The following is a 14,662-nucleotide window of genomic DNA, read 5'->3' as shown; positions in this document are numbered from 1 at the left end:
GGGAGAAAGACCTGTGTATTTCCAGGATGAGTCAGCAGAGAGGGAAAAGTTGATGATGGAGGAGAAGAAGGAGAATTTCAGGAGCAATGTTCTTGATTAGGGAAACCGGTGGGGATCTAGCTTACAAATGGAGGGACAGGCCTTAGACAGATACACAGACAGTTCATCCATAGTGACAGGAAGGCAGACAGAGTTCCTGGTACAGTTGCTTGAGGACAGACAGATATGGTGGTGGAAGTCTGTGGAGGATCCCTTCTAACTGGTGTCACCTGTGAGTCATTCATGTTCCTCATTCTCTTTCCCTTACCACTCACATCTATCAATTATCAAGTCCTGCCTATTATAATCACTCATTTTCTTTCTTTCTTTTTTTAAAAATTTTACTTTAGGTTGTGGGGTACATGTGCAGAACGTGCAGGTTTGTTACATAGGTACACATGTGCCGTGGTGGTTTGCTGCACCCATCAACCCATCACCTAGGTTTTAAGCCCCGCATGCATTGGGTATTTGTCCTGATGCTGTCCCTACCCCCCGACAGGCCCCAGTGTGTCTAATCACTAATTTTCTTATATACAGGATTCTTCTTCTTTGTCCTTGTTGCTATTGCAGTCATCTGTTTTTCTCCTCCTAGTGATGCAGGTGAACCCCAAACTTGGGGCTCAGCTTGGGAGGTTTTTGGCTTCACTCAGGAAAGAATTCAAGATTGAGCTGATGGTGAAAGAAAGAAAGTTTATTAGAGCGAAGTGTACAGCAGAATGGCTGCTCTGTAGACGGAGCAGGGCTATCCCACAGGCAGAGTAGCACTCATGGATAGCTGGCTAGCTATATTTATACTATTCCTATATATATGCTAAATAAGGGGAGGGCTATTCAAGAATTTTCTAGAAGGGGGCAGGGACTTTCTGGAACCATATAAGAAAACTTCTGAGTTATTGCCATGGCATTTGTACTGTCATGGTGCTGGTGGGAATGTCTTATGCAAATGCATTATAACTCTAAGTGCTAGCTGGTTTTGGCCAGTTTCTTGGCTACATCCTGTTTTGATCGGCAGGGTTGTGAAAACAAGTCCTGCTGATCTCCTACCTCACCAGCACTACCAATACAGTTGACTAGCTGGTCTCCCTACTTAGATTTCTTTCTCTGAAATTCATCTTCTACACCTGTCCCAGAAAGAACTAGCTAAAGCAAATATTTGATCATGCCATTCCACCGTAAGACTTGATAGAAGGCCTTCCATGGTCTGGAATCCAGCTAGCTAGCTTCCCGGCCTCTTCTCCTGAGACTTCGTGACTAATTTTTGCCTCAACAACATCACACCGTTTGAACTATACATTTTCTTCCTCCAACTATCTGTTTTACTTGAAAGACTGACCCAGTAGAATTCAACATTACTCTCCTCACTTCTCTCCTTCCCTCTTCTGCCTCTAGCAAAATATTCATTATCCTTAAGACTCAGTGACTCAGCTCAAATGCAAATCTTCTGGAACATTTCCCAGAGCCCCGCTCTCTTTACAGCTGGGTTGGAATCTTTTGCGTTTCAATCCTAACCACCCACACTGTTCCATTCTATCATTACACTCAGCGTATCTGTGCATATGTTTCTCTGCTCTATCAGACTCTTCTGCTTTTCAGGGTGGAAATCCTGTCACTTATCTTTCCATTTCCAGGGCCTAGCACAGTTCTTGGTGCAAAGTAGGTGTTTAGCAATGATGAACGGAAGTGTGCACTTCTCTGAGAGAGAAGGTTAAGATTTTTTAACCTTGGGGGGTTAAGCATTACATAAACAAACACACACAAAACACAAACACACTAAGCCTCTGGTAGGGAAAGCAGTGCTTTGGGTGCCCAGGAAAGGCAGTGGCATGATTAGGTGTCTAGAAGAAGATCAAAACTAAGAAAGCAAGCAGATTAGCCGGAGAGCGTGGAGAGCATGGAGAGCTCTGACAGATGGACTGCTGGAGTATGATTTAAGAAGCAAAGGGCACACAGTAGCATCTTAGAAGTGCCACGGGCAAGGGGTAGGGGCCAGACCATGCTGGCAGAGGCCTGCAGGATCCCAGTGGGAAAAGTTCTGGTAGCAAAATTAAGTTGGAGCGTCTTATTCATTACTTCTGTACCTACCCACCCTGAGAGATCTCAGAAGCTGTCTGCAGCCTAAGAGGTCCCCAAAAGCTGAAAGCCTTGACTAAGAAAATTTTGTTGGTGTTGTAGACATGGGAATTTTACTGCCAGCAATCTATCCTAACAGCATACCTGGACTAGTGACCAAACATGTACATGAATGGATATTCACTATTATTTATCTACAATAGCAAAAAATTTAGACATGTGAGTCATTTATCTCATATTTTTCTATATTTTAAATTTTGTCACAAGCTGTATAACTTCCATAATAATAAACCAAAAATATAAGAATAAAGTCAGAGAGGAAAGCAAACAAATATGAAATCAGTTGGAAAAGTCTTCCTAATAGCATTTCATTCATATTTTTATTATGAAATATTATTTGTTTTTGTTTTTTGAGCCAAGGTCTCACTCTGTTGCCCAGGCTGGAGTGCAGTGGTGCGGTCTTGGCTCATTGCATCCTCTGCCTGCTGGGCTCAAGTGATCTTCCCCTCTCAGCTTCCTGAGTAGCTGGGACCACAGGCACACACCACCACGCCTGGCTAATTATTTTAATTTTTGTGACAACAGGGTCTTGCTATGCTGCCTATGCTGATCTCGATCTCCTGGGCTCAGGCCATCCTCCTGCTTAAGCCTCCTAAAGCACTGGGATTACAGGTGTGAGCCACCGTGCCTGGCTGAAATATTGTTTATAAGAATTGAGTTACGGATGGTCGGCGCAGTGGCTCACACCTGCAATGCCAGCACTTTGGGAGGCCAAGGCGGGCGGATCACGAGGTCAGGAGATCGAGACCATCCTGGCTAACACAGTGAAACCCCATCTCTACTAAAATACAAAAAATTAGCCGGGCGAGGTGGCGGGCGCCTGTAGTCCCAGCTACTCGGGAGGCTGAGGCAGGAGAATGGCGTGAACCCGGGAGGCGGAGCTTGCAGTGAGCCAAGATCACGCCGCTGCACTCCAGCCTGGGCCACAGAGCGAGACTCAGTCTCAAAAAAAAAAAAAAAAAATCAACCTAGGGATAATATTTTTGAAATGACCTCAATGTACTTGTTGGCAATCTAGTTTCTTTCCTGATAAGCTTTCACTTATCATTGGCTTGTGGAAAGAGAAGTTATATCACCTGGGGAAGGTAGTTCCTACCAAACAGGCAGGGGTGCTGGTGGGAGCCTGGGGAGATATTCAGAGCGGGTAAAGCAAGGGCTTCCCTGGGTCGGCAGGCTCTCAGCTCTCTTACCCACTGAAATTTCAGCTGCCAGACGGTAACGTCCCTCAACATGCAGGGACCATCACAGCCCAGCTTTGTATAACTTGTACTGAAAACTAAGTCTCGCATATATTGAATAGAGTCAAAAATACGTGTTGTTAGATGCATGATCGATTAGTCTTGTTTTCACACTCTTAGTTTGAAACTGTCAATATAAGTTAAAAATGTTGATGAGAATATACTTACAATTGAACCACAGGTTGAAACTTTTCTGTGAAGTCAAGCCTCAGAGGGCAGCCATATTTTTTCCAAATATATCTTACTTTCTAGAAAAGGAAAAATACTTGAGTGATTTTATATATTTGGTCCATTGACAAAATTTTATAGTTTTCTTTTCTTTTTTTTTTTTTTTTTGAGACGGAGTCTCGCTCTGTCGCCCAGGCTGGAGTGCAGTGGCCGGATCTCAGCTCACTGCAAGCTCCGCCTCCCGGGTTTACGCCATTGTCCTGCCTCAGCCTCCCGAGTAGCTGGGACTACAGGCGCCCGCCACCTCGCCCGGCTAGTTTTTTTGTATTTTTTAAGTGGAGACGGGGTTTCACTGTGTTAGCCAGGATGGTCTCGACCTCCTGACCTTGTGATCCGCCCGCCTCGGCCTCCCAAAGTGCTGGGATTACAGGCTTGAGCCACCGCGCCCGGCCTAAAATTTTATAGTTTTCTTACCAAGTTTTTAGATGGCTGATGCCTCAGATATGACCTGTAAAAAAGACATTCCTCATTATTTATTTCTCGTTCCTATTTTCAGACTTAAAAAACTAAACCCGTGACTTTGTTTAGGTAAGAGGTATCACAAAGGTCAAACAGATAAATATAATTATGAAATACTGAGCACTCACTATGTTTCAGGCACTTTCTACACATATTTACAAACATATTAACACGCTCTTACAACAGCTAAGGTGTGAATTACTGTCCTCTCTTTGTAGATCTGGTACTATTCTCAGAAACTGCATGAAACTCATTCCAGGCTACAGACCTTGCTTTACTACTGAGCAGGATATGTGACGATAAAGCCCATGTTCGTTGGGCTGTTCCAATGCAGTTCTCTCCAGAATATTAACAGATGAAAGAATAGGATACTTCAGAATCAGTAACAATAGATGTGTATTTTAAAACTTCAGATATTTCCTAATTTAGATTTCTCACTAGAGTGGAATGCTTCATGTTCATGAACTCAAGGACTTATTCCTTCAAAATCACCTCCCCCACATTCCCTGTCTTCTCAGTCCTCATACTTGAATCACTGTTACCAGCCACATGTTCTATATATGTTACCATGTGGCAGGAAACAGACTCAGGAAACCCCCATCACAGTGACACAGTCTATTTCATATTCTTGCCTTTCAGGCGCAGCTGCCACCTAGACACTAAAAGGTGGTGTCCTCATCAACTATTAAACATTTTCTTCTCATCCTTGTATTTTACCAACGGCTTTCACTAAGCATTGCAACCTGGAGCATCTCGGCTGGGCCACTCTCCACCCTACCTTAATGAATGAAATCACTTAAAGAATGTGCCTACTGGCTAAACATTCTTTCATTTATTTTAATTAATAAATTATTATTTTAAATAATAAATTTCGAATTTTAATTAATAAATTTCACAGCTTTTTCAAAGATGCTTGTAAATATTTCAGAGGCTGTGGACTTCTATATTTTGACAGTCTAATAAATATTTAACATTTTAAAAATGAAGATCTTTATCTGACAAAGGTAAAAGTCAAATTTTGTTTAGTTATATGTTTAATACAGCACATTATTAAAAATAAATATGCATACAATTAAATATAAAATCTAGAAAAAAGTTCAGTTAGAATATCTGATGTCAGGACTTTCCGGGTAAATATATTACTTCTAACGAGCTGAACTACAGTCTTGTAGAATTTGAGCCACCATGCCCGGCTAGTTTTTTGTATTTTTAGTAGAAATGGGGTTTCACCATGTTGGCCAGGCTGGTCTTGAACTCTTGACCTCAGGTGATCCATCTGCCTCCGCCTCCCAAAGTGCTGAGATTACAGGCATGAGCCACTGCACCTGGCTTCAGTCATGTAGAATTTGAGAATAAGTATGTAGGCAAAAAAAATTCTTGTATGTCTTCCTTAAATTACAGGGAGCAATATGAGATTTGAGACTACATATATGCAAATGGTGTTTGCTTTGTTTATCCAATTAAATTGAAGGGGGAGACTGACTCTCTTGTATGTTTCAGGAAAGTTAATTATACCATCTACACATTTTGCTTAATGAAAAAACTGACTGCACAGTGTCAAGCCAAACATATGGATGCTAATAATAATCCACTGAATAAGTACTGATTGTAAAGTATTGGTACTATGTTAATATAAAACTCAGTGCTTATGTTAAAAAAATTTCTTACTTTTCAATCACGTATGAAAAATCATGGTGATGACATTCTTTTTTACTAAATCTACAAAAAACAAAACATAATGAAGTTGTAATATCATTTCTTAAATATCTGCACACATTTAATCATTTAACTCATTGATTCTCAAACTGGAGAGTGTCACAGAATCATCATTTACTGAATTAGAATCTCTGGTTAGTGTGTGGCCTTAGCATTTCTGTTTTTAAAACATCAGTTTCATAAATGTTTCAGGAGATACCAGAATTTGAAATCTACTGATTTATCTCTTATATTTGATACGTGCTTATTAAAAATTTATAGCAAATGCAGGGCTTTGGGAGAGGTTGCTCAAAAGATGGACAATTTCAATTAGATAAGAGGGTAAGTTCCAAGAGATCTATTGTACAACATGGTGACTTTAGTTCATGATATATTGTATTCTTGAAAAATGCAAAGAGAGTAGACGTGAAGTGTTTCCTCACCACCAAAATGATAACTATGTGAGGTAATACATATGTTAACTAGCTAGATTCAGTCACTCCACAATGTATTTTAAAACATCATGTGGTACCTGCTAAATACATATAATTTTATCTGTCAATTCAAAACAAAAACCCAAAACTCCCCAACACAGAAAGAAACAAGAGTTGGCAAGGAAGCAGAGAAATTGGGACCCATATATATTGCTGGTGATAATGTAAAACAGTGCAGCTGCTATGGAAAACAGCTTGGAGGTTCCTTAACAAGTTAAACATAGGATTACCATACAACCTAGCAATTCCACTCCCAGGTACATACCCACGATAATTCAAAACGGGTGTTCAAACAAACACTTGTAAACAAATATTCATAGCTGTACTATTCACAAAAGCCAGAAGGTAGAAACATCCCAAATATCCATGAACTGCTGGATGGTTAAACAAAATGTGGTATATCCATTCAATGGAATATTACTCAGCCATAAAAGGGAAGGAAGGACTAATATATGCCTGTTGAACCTCAAAAACACACTAAGTGAATGTAGCTGGACACAAAAGGTCATATATTGTAGGATTCCATTTATATGAAATATTCAGAGCAGCAAATCCCTAGAGATTATGGTTTTGAGACAGCAGATTGTGGTTGGCAGGGGCTGGGGGAAATGGAGAATGGGAAATGACTGCTAACTGGGTAAAGAGTTTCCTTTTGGGGTGACAAAAATATTGTAGAACTAGATAGTGGTGCTAGCTGTACAACATTGTGAAGGTACTTAATTCCACTGAATTGTATACTTTAGAATGGTAAATTTATATTATATGAATTTCATCACACTTTTTAAAAAACTGCCATGGTAAAACACACACATGCACACACAAACAAAATAAAACTCATAGAAAATCTATCAAAATGAAAACAAATTTCTTTGGACTGTTTTATTAGACGTAAACTTTTTTTAAACACAAGATTTCTAGTTGCTACTATTGTGCAGGTAAGGAGTTATTTTACGGATTAACATAATTTCTAGTTAGGGTTCGCAAGACAGAAGGCTATAATGGTCGTTGTAATTATAGGAGTTTTTAGTTGGGTAAATTATTCATCTGACCATTTTAGCTGGCTGCTTCCCGTGGAACTTAGAAAGAACCCTTGTCACCACCATTTTTAGATAGATGTTGGAAGTCTAGACCATCCTTCACCCTGAACCCAAATTGGACTCCAAGAGTTGACAACTCTCCTTCAGTGACAAGTCTCCTGGCTCTCCAGAAGTATTTTGGACCCCATGCTATTCCAGGTCTCCCGTGGTGACTGTAAAAACCATAGGCCCACTGCAACCTGAGCCCAAGATATTAGAGCTTTTAGGGTTCCAGGGAAGTGGATCATTGACTAAGAGGCCCAGAGTAAGGTCCTAAAATCCGTGTTTTCAAAACATGTTCTCCAAGTGATTTCGATGAGTAACTGAGCTTGATAATTATTATTTGGACCCTTCTAGAAACAGACTGCTTCAAGCTGCTTTCCATCTCACTTTAGAAGGAAATCGGGCCTGAGAAGGAATTCTGAATGCAGTGGTACTGGGAACTGGTAACATGTTTACACCAGTTATTCTCAAACGTTAGTGCCCCTTGTAATCTCCTGGAAATTTTGTTAAAATGCAGATTTTGATTCAGCAGGTGTGGGATGAGACCTGAGAATCTGCATTTCTAACAAGTTCTCAGGTGATGCCAGTGTTGGTCCATAGGCCATGCTCTAAGGAGCAAAGATGTAAATCATCCCTGAAATAGGATGATACCGGCTGTATAAATCAGCTAGCCTTTTTGCATTTCCTGGGAAAGGAATTACGGGTGCAAAGATGTTAGCAAATGCAAATTTAGGAAATGATGAATGAGATGCAAATACTTATCAATCCAGCAATTGATTATTACAACTCAGTAATAATTAAAAGATTATGAGAACGACAGAGGAGCAGACACTTGCTTTGGATGTGAGCAAGTCATTTCATCAATACTCAGATAAAGTCAATGTTCCCCTACGCTCACTCCTAACTGAAGGAAAGGAATCTCCATAAATTTCTGTCTCTGTTATACATGTAGCCTCAGCTAAACAGATTTGTGTATGCTGCCTTTGATTTTCTCCCATGTAGAAGAAAGAATGCTATGGTGAATGGAAGGCACGGTGTCCAACGTGCTTCATCGTGAACCATATCAGCACTGACACAGTTCACACGTTGGGATTCTCTGGGGCATCACTGAGGTTCTGCTAGGCTTGTTCTAAGAAATTTCCCATAGAAAATGGTGCAGAAACTGAGGCTTCTCTGATATGGGTGTAAGCAGTTCTCTGATGGAAATGAAATTATAACTGGTTTGAGAAGGATGGAAAACAGGTGTTTCTCCCTCCTATGTTTCTGGGAATGAGCCGTAGACTGAAGAATGGAGACAGGCAACCGTGAAGGATAGAAACTGGCTTACTAAAAGGGAAGGTGGAGAAAAAATGCTGGTAATAGAGAAAGAGGCTAATTATTTTTATTTTTAGTATGATTCAAATGTAGTGTTTGGCAAAAGTTTAAACCAATTGAATCTAGGCATGAACGTCAATTCAGTTTTGGATCTCGTTGTGAATGTGTCAGTCATTAGGCTATTATTACTATGAATTATTAAGTTTATCATTTGTTTTAAAACTGAAGAGTAACAGGTCAAATGGAAATATACTTACCCTTTAACTGCAATGAATTTTTTATCATCACAGCCAACAGCTATCTGGAACACCTAAAATGAAGTAACTTAGGTAGTGAGTTCAGCAGTTCTGATTCATATGATCTAAAATATTATGACAGCTAAAACCAATTACATTTTAGATTTAAAATAATAACTTTAAAATCTAGGGTTCTCTTATACTACTGCTCTGCACTGTTTTCTTCCTCTTTCCTTGATCACTTTTTTTCTCTGCTTCCTTTTGTCTTTACTGCTCATGAGGCCCAAAGGTTGGGTCTCTCCTTTCTTACATTTGTATCTCAGGGAACTGATCCAAAGTCATTTTTTTTTTGAGATGGAGTCTTGTTCTGTCGCCCAGGCTGCAGTGCAGTGGTGCGATCTTGGCTCACTGCAACCTCTGCCTCCCGAGTTCAAGCAATTTTCCTGCCTCAGCCTCCCAAGTAGCTGGGATTATAGGCATGCACCACCACACCCAGCTAATTTTGTGTTTTTATTAGAGACAGGGTTTCACCATGTTGGTCAGGTTGGTCTCAAATTCCCGACCTCAGGTAATCCACCCGTTTCTGCCTCCCAAAGTGCTGGGATTACAGGTGGGAGCCACCATGCCCGGCCCAAACTCATCTTTTACCTGCTTCTCTACAACCATGACTATCAACTCCCTACTTCCAGTATGTACCTCTGACTCAGCTGGCAGGTTTCTATAATCCGTCCAGCTACTAATCTGACTTTCTGTTTTCACTTTTGTAGACCAGTAATTTCTCAGGGTACTAAGCATCACGTGAAACAGCATCTCACAATCGTTATTCCTCCTGTAAGCAGCAATAACTGTATTCAAAGGAGCACTGGCCACAGGCTAATTAACGAGTAAACCACTGTCCTCATTTTATGGATATTTAATCGAAACATTACTCATAATTGCTTTTTTAAAGAAATGCACATACGTGCTTTGTTTGAAAACAAATGACCTGTGGATCCTATAGCTTTGTTTGTTAACAGAGCCCACGCTTCTCTGTAAGTCAACTTTGGGATACAGTGGAGAAAGGCAAGTGCAAAATCAAACAATGGCATCATATAGACAGGCTGTGCCATGGTGCCTTGTTTCATGGGCTAGAAATGCCCAAGAAGGGCATTTGATATGGAAAGGCTCACTCTCAACCAAATAAAATCCCACTAGAATCTGATGCAATAAATATATTGCATCTATTCCCAAATGTACCTCTACTGTTAGTAGCAATTTTTACCTCCTCTTTTTAACAGATTCAATACTTTTGCAGTAAGAACAGGGTAGAATGAATATTACACACAAAAATTAAAATAGAATTTCATGGAACTTTGCTAAGAAGATAGGTTATATCTGGTAGCTGGAATGCATCATATCTAAAGATGAGACTACTAGCTTCATTAAAGCTCAGTTATTAGGAAAATGAACTGCTGCAAAATATCTTACCCTGCTTGTAATGCTTAGATACATGTTGCTTAAAAATAATATACGGGTTCCATGGAACTAAAATACAATTAATTACTATACAGACATTAAAGGGAGGCTTACAGAGATAGTGAGAGTTAAAGTGAATGAATGCTTCATTTATAAGACCTGTCAATTTTCCAGGCAGAGAGTCATGGCTTCTTGTAACCAGGGTCCTGGTTCTCCTTCCACTGGGATACCTACTTCCATTTGCACCCAGCTCCAGGACCCCTGCCCTTCCAGCAGGCTGTCTCAGTAGGGTCCACACACTTGTGTTCTGCCTTACGCATGTCCTCGGATATTGCACATTTCCACAAAGCAAATCTGGAAAAACTCTAATACTCCCTACCCTATAAGAAGGACTTGGTGGTCAGGAGGGGATAGAAGAATGATGTCCAGCCAAGTTTGGTGGCCTTAAAGAGTTGACCCTGCTCAACCAAGACCTTTCAGTCTTCATTTCAAAGGCATGCTCCACAGTGGGAGTTCATGGATTTTATTTCCTGGACCACTTGATTTCATGCACAGGGCCTGATTTGTTCTCCCAACCACTCTACCCGCAGTCCTCACCACCCACCATCATGAAATCTTTGCTTTCCTGATCAGAATCATTGGCCTCCCCTTTATCTTTACTAAATTACCTATATGAGGGTTGACAAAGGTTCTCAAATCTATCATAGTCAGGACCCACCGTCGCTTGATGATCTCATTTGCAATATTTCTTCTCTTCCTTGTCCTAGCTGAAAAAAATCACCCCAAGCCTCAGGATCAACAACCATGGCTAGGATTAAAAATGTGAGTTAACCTGTAGGTGGCTGTTGAAAAGGAGTTGCAGGTATAGTGTGGGGAGCATGAATGATCCTGTTTTCTAGAGTACCCACTGCTGCAGGGCTGACATATTCCCCAGAACTGGACACCTAATTAGAGAGATTCTGACATATAGCCTAAATGACAACATTTCTCCTCAGTGCAGAGACGGAGCCGGACAGCTCCTGCCTTAACCAAGAGTTGGACACAGCGTATTTCTTCTAACCAGACAGATTAACTGACCTGAGACAGGCCCTCAACACAAATGCTGTTAGATAATGCACTGGACAATGTTGCAGTCATCCGTCCCCGGGAAAATTCATCTCAGAAGGATTTACTAAGGCCCTCTGGGGGCTGGCCTGCATTGCTGCATTTCCAGTTCTTGGTGCATGGTTAAAAAACGAGATGCAGCCTTGTTGGAGCTCCCAGTTCTATTTGCTGCTCTGCTGCAGGCTCTGAACACTAAATGACAAAGACAACAGGCTCCTATTCAAATAGCGCAGTCCATGTCCATTGGGTCTAGCAGGTTTAGCAAGGGCCTAACTTCACCCAGTGGGATTAGTCTGTAGGCCATGGTTCTGTGTATACACAGAGCTGGGCCCTGTGTCTCTACAATATTTATCTGGGAGGCTGATGGCTTGCTAAGCCATGAGTATGGGAGCACAAGGAAGGGACCTTATGGCTGAAGGCATATTGCGCAGTTGTGTACACGTTTTGATTTCCTTGACTGATTAGAGGACCTGCCTCTACAAGGCCACATTTTTCTGTTGCCTGAAAGGGCTACTGCATCTTTCTTCATTCTATTTCAGTGGGTAGGTCAGGACAAACCACCTGCATTGGACACAGAGGATGGCTAGATTTGTCCTGTCCTTGTCTGCAGGATACCAAAGAGGAAACAGAAGGAAGAAACCAGTATATTAGATAATGACTATGTAATAGGCATTGTTTTAGGTACTTTACATGAATAATCTCATTTAATACTCTTGACAACCCCATAAGATAGATGGTACATTTTCCCTTTTACAAATGAGGCAGCTGAGGCTCAGAGTAAGTAGCCAACCCAAGCCAGTGGGTGGTAGAGCATGGACCCGAACTCGGGTTAGAGGAATCTGATTTTGTAATGCTTTGGCTGGGCAGGATAGAATGAATAGGGATCCCTAAAAAGATCTATAGATTAGAGAGGGCTAGAAGAAACCACGGTGCTTCGGGAAGGCATCCATAAAGGAAGAGGGTAAAAGCAGTTAAAGATAGAAACTGCAGACCTAGGCTAGGGCAGGAACTTGCTAGGTTGTGGCTGTTACTTCCTACATGGATTAAGCTGGCATGTGGTAGGCAGACAGGGGAGTTGTTGGTGTGCACCTGCAGGTGATTTCCTGGGGAGCAGTGTGTGTCCACAGTGCTCAAGAACGGATCACATCTGCCTCAGTTCAAGGGTCCCTCTAAATGTATGGAACCTCGCCCTGGTAGGAACACAGGTTTCTCACGCTTGGGTTCTGAATGGGAGGGGGCAGGTCCTATTTTGCTTTGTATTCCCCATATGTAACACAATGCCTGGTATACAGTAGGTGCTCCATATATGTTTATTGAATGTTAGGCTGAGAAGTAATAGAGAGAGGAGACAAGTGTGAAATATAGACTCAAAGGAGGTGGGGTTGTTAAGAATTTATGTTTAATTTCACAATAATATAATATAATAGTATATAATATAATAATAAAAATGTTCAGTTACCTGAACACCCTGACACTATTTCATTCCTCCATGCCTTTTCCTGGAATGTTTTTGCACCTGCCTGTTCAACTTCTACTCATTCATCACTGGTCATTTTGTGTATCCCTTTCTTTTCACCTTTCCCCTCCCAATCTCAGTCAACTTCATTAGTTTACTTTCCTCTGGGCTGTTTGAGAACTGTGTATACCACGTTCTCTTAAGCTAGTTTATGTTTACCTCTAGGGAAGGTACTCTGTCTTTTTATTTTTGTAACTGCCATTACTGAGTACATAGACTGACACACAGCAACACTGAGTAGGCATACAATAAACTTTTAAAACTGAATAAATGATTTTTCTTTTTTAAAAATTATGAATAAATGATTTTTTGAAGAAATAAGTGCAGGATAAATATGGATGTGGCCGGCAGTCTCTTCTTTGACAAACCATATCCAACTTTTGTCATTCCCACTTATTTTCAGTTTTCCTTCACACAATTTTATATATCTTCATAACTTCAGGAACCAATGGTTTTACATTTTTGTATGTGTTGATATATCCCACTTTAGACAATAAACTCACAGAGGGCAGAAATCTTCTGTCTTCAAAATGAAGTGAGGCTATTCTTACAGTGGAACATTCCACAGAGTTGCTAAGTAATAGGAGGGTGGTATTGTATGGAGGTACTTCATGCATTATTTGGTTGACCACCCATACATTCTTGAAGTAAAATATTTGGGTCTTCAACCCATGTCACTTACCTTTTGGGCTATTGGACATGTTTTTGAATATTCACTAGGCCGAAGTTGAACCATCACAAGACCTGTGTTGTTGTGTCTAGGAGAAACAATCCGTGCAGGTTATTGTCTCATATGAGAGAAACAATTTGTGCAGGTTATTGTCTTATATGAGAGACAGGCATGACACTGTCTTTCTGTAGAGCAAGTGCAAAGTCCCAGGTACACGGTGTGATTGACCTCCCACGCGAATTTCTAGAGGCCTGGAGGATGGTGCTGCTGGTAACAGTTCTCTGCTTCTGCTAAGGCAGCTCTGCATGCTGGTCCTATTGTAAAGTTGCTCCCACCTCATGGTATCCCATGTTTTGGCCACCATAGGGTTAATGCGATGGGAAACAGAAATGAGCATCCTATCAGCATTTCAACCACCCTATTTCATTAACGCCGTCCCTGTGTAATGGGGTTTTGCTGCTGACCTGCCTGAAGGTGGCAGCCACTGTGTGGGTTCCTCCTCTGGCTCCTACCCATTTTCCCCTCATATTAATACCTTTGGAGCAATAAAGAATGAGTTGTAAAATTAGTTTTCTGAGCCACATTAAGCTGTGTAATATGATCTGACTGGGACTGAAAGCTAGGTCAGATAGAATACCTTTCTCCACTATGAAGTGCGCATGAATCATTTTGTGTTCAGGCAAAATGTGAGGGCTAAAAAAAATAATAGAAGAAGAAAATGTGAAAGTTTGATTTATACCTACACCTGCTAAGGTTTTCTTGTCAAAAAAAAAAAAAATGAGGACAAACAAAGACAAAAAAATATCCTGGGCAATTTTATGTGTATTCTATGGCAATGTAAATCTTAGTAAATATCCACAAAACCAAAAATATCCTAGACCATTAGGAGCGTAAAGAGAAGTTGGTGGGTGAAAGGGAAAGGAAGGAATTGAGCCTCTCCTGGCTAAGGAGTCTAAAGCAGCATTTTCTCCCTACCCTTCCTGATCAGTCTCTGTCACTGATATG

The 14,662-nt window shown here is 40.9% G+C and overlaps 1 protein-coding gene across 17 annotated transcripts in view; it reads right to left on the bottom strand.

Annotated features, from left to right (window-relative positions):
- The window catches only part of CATSPERE (catsper channel auxiliary subunit epsilon), a 176,387-nt gene that overhangs the window by 49,575 nt on the left and 112,150 nt on the right, over window positions 1–14,662 (bottom strand). For 16 of the 17 annotated variants that reach the window (XR_001885184.1, XR_001885185.1, XM_017870387.1 and 13 more), the window contains 5 exons: window positions 13,670–13,745; window positions 8,934–8,986; window positions 5,763–5,813; window positions 4,050–4,083; window positions 3,576–3,655 (listed from right to left, as the gene is read on the bottom strand). Coding sequence is in view for 15 of the 17 variants with exons in the window: in XM_017870387.1 (XP_017725876.1) it covers window positions 3,576–3,655; window positions 4,050–4,083; window positions 5,763–5,813; window positions 8,934–8,986; window positions 13,670–13,745 (294 nt within the window). In the remaining 2 variants the exon portion in view is untranslated. Of the gene's footprint in view, window positions 1–495; window positions 709–3,575; window positions 3,656–4,049; window positions 4,084–5,762; window positions 5,814–8,933; window positions 8,987–13,669; window positions 13,746–14,662 lie in introns of those variants that run through there. The other variant, XM_017870397.1, reaches the window with a different exon arrangement.

Source organism: Rhinopithecus bieti, unplaced genomic scaffold (genome assembly GCF_001698545.2).
Source record: "Rhinopithecus bieti isolate Rb0 unplaced genomic scaffold, ASM169854v2 scaffold_5132, whole genome shotgun sequence".
Classification (NCBI taxonomy): domain Eukaryota; kingdom Metazoa; phylum Chordata; class Mammalia; order Primates; family Cercopithecidae; genus Rhinopithecus; species Rhinopithecus bieti.
The sequence above is the reverse complement of the archived record's forward strand: the minus strand, read 5'-3'. Positions and strand labels throughout refer to the sequence as shown.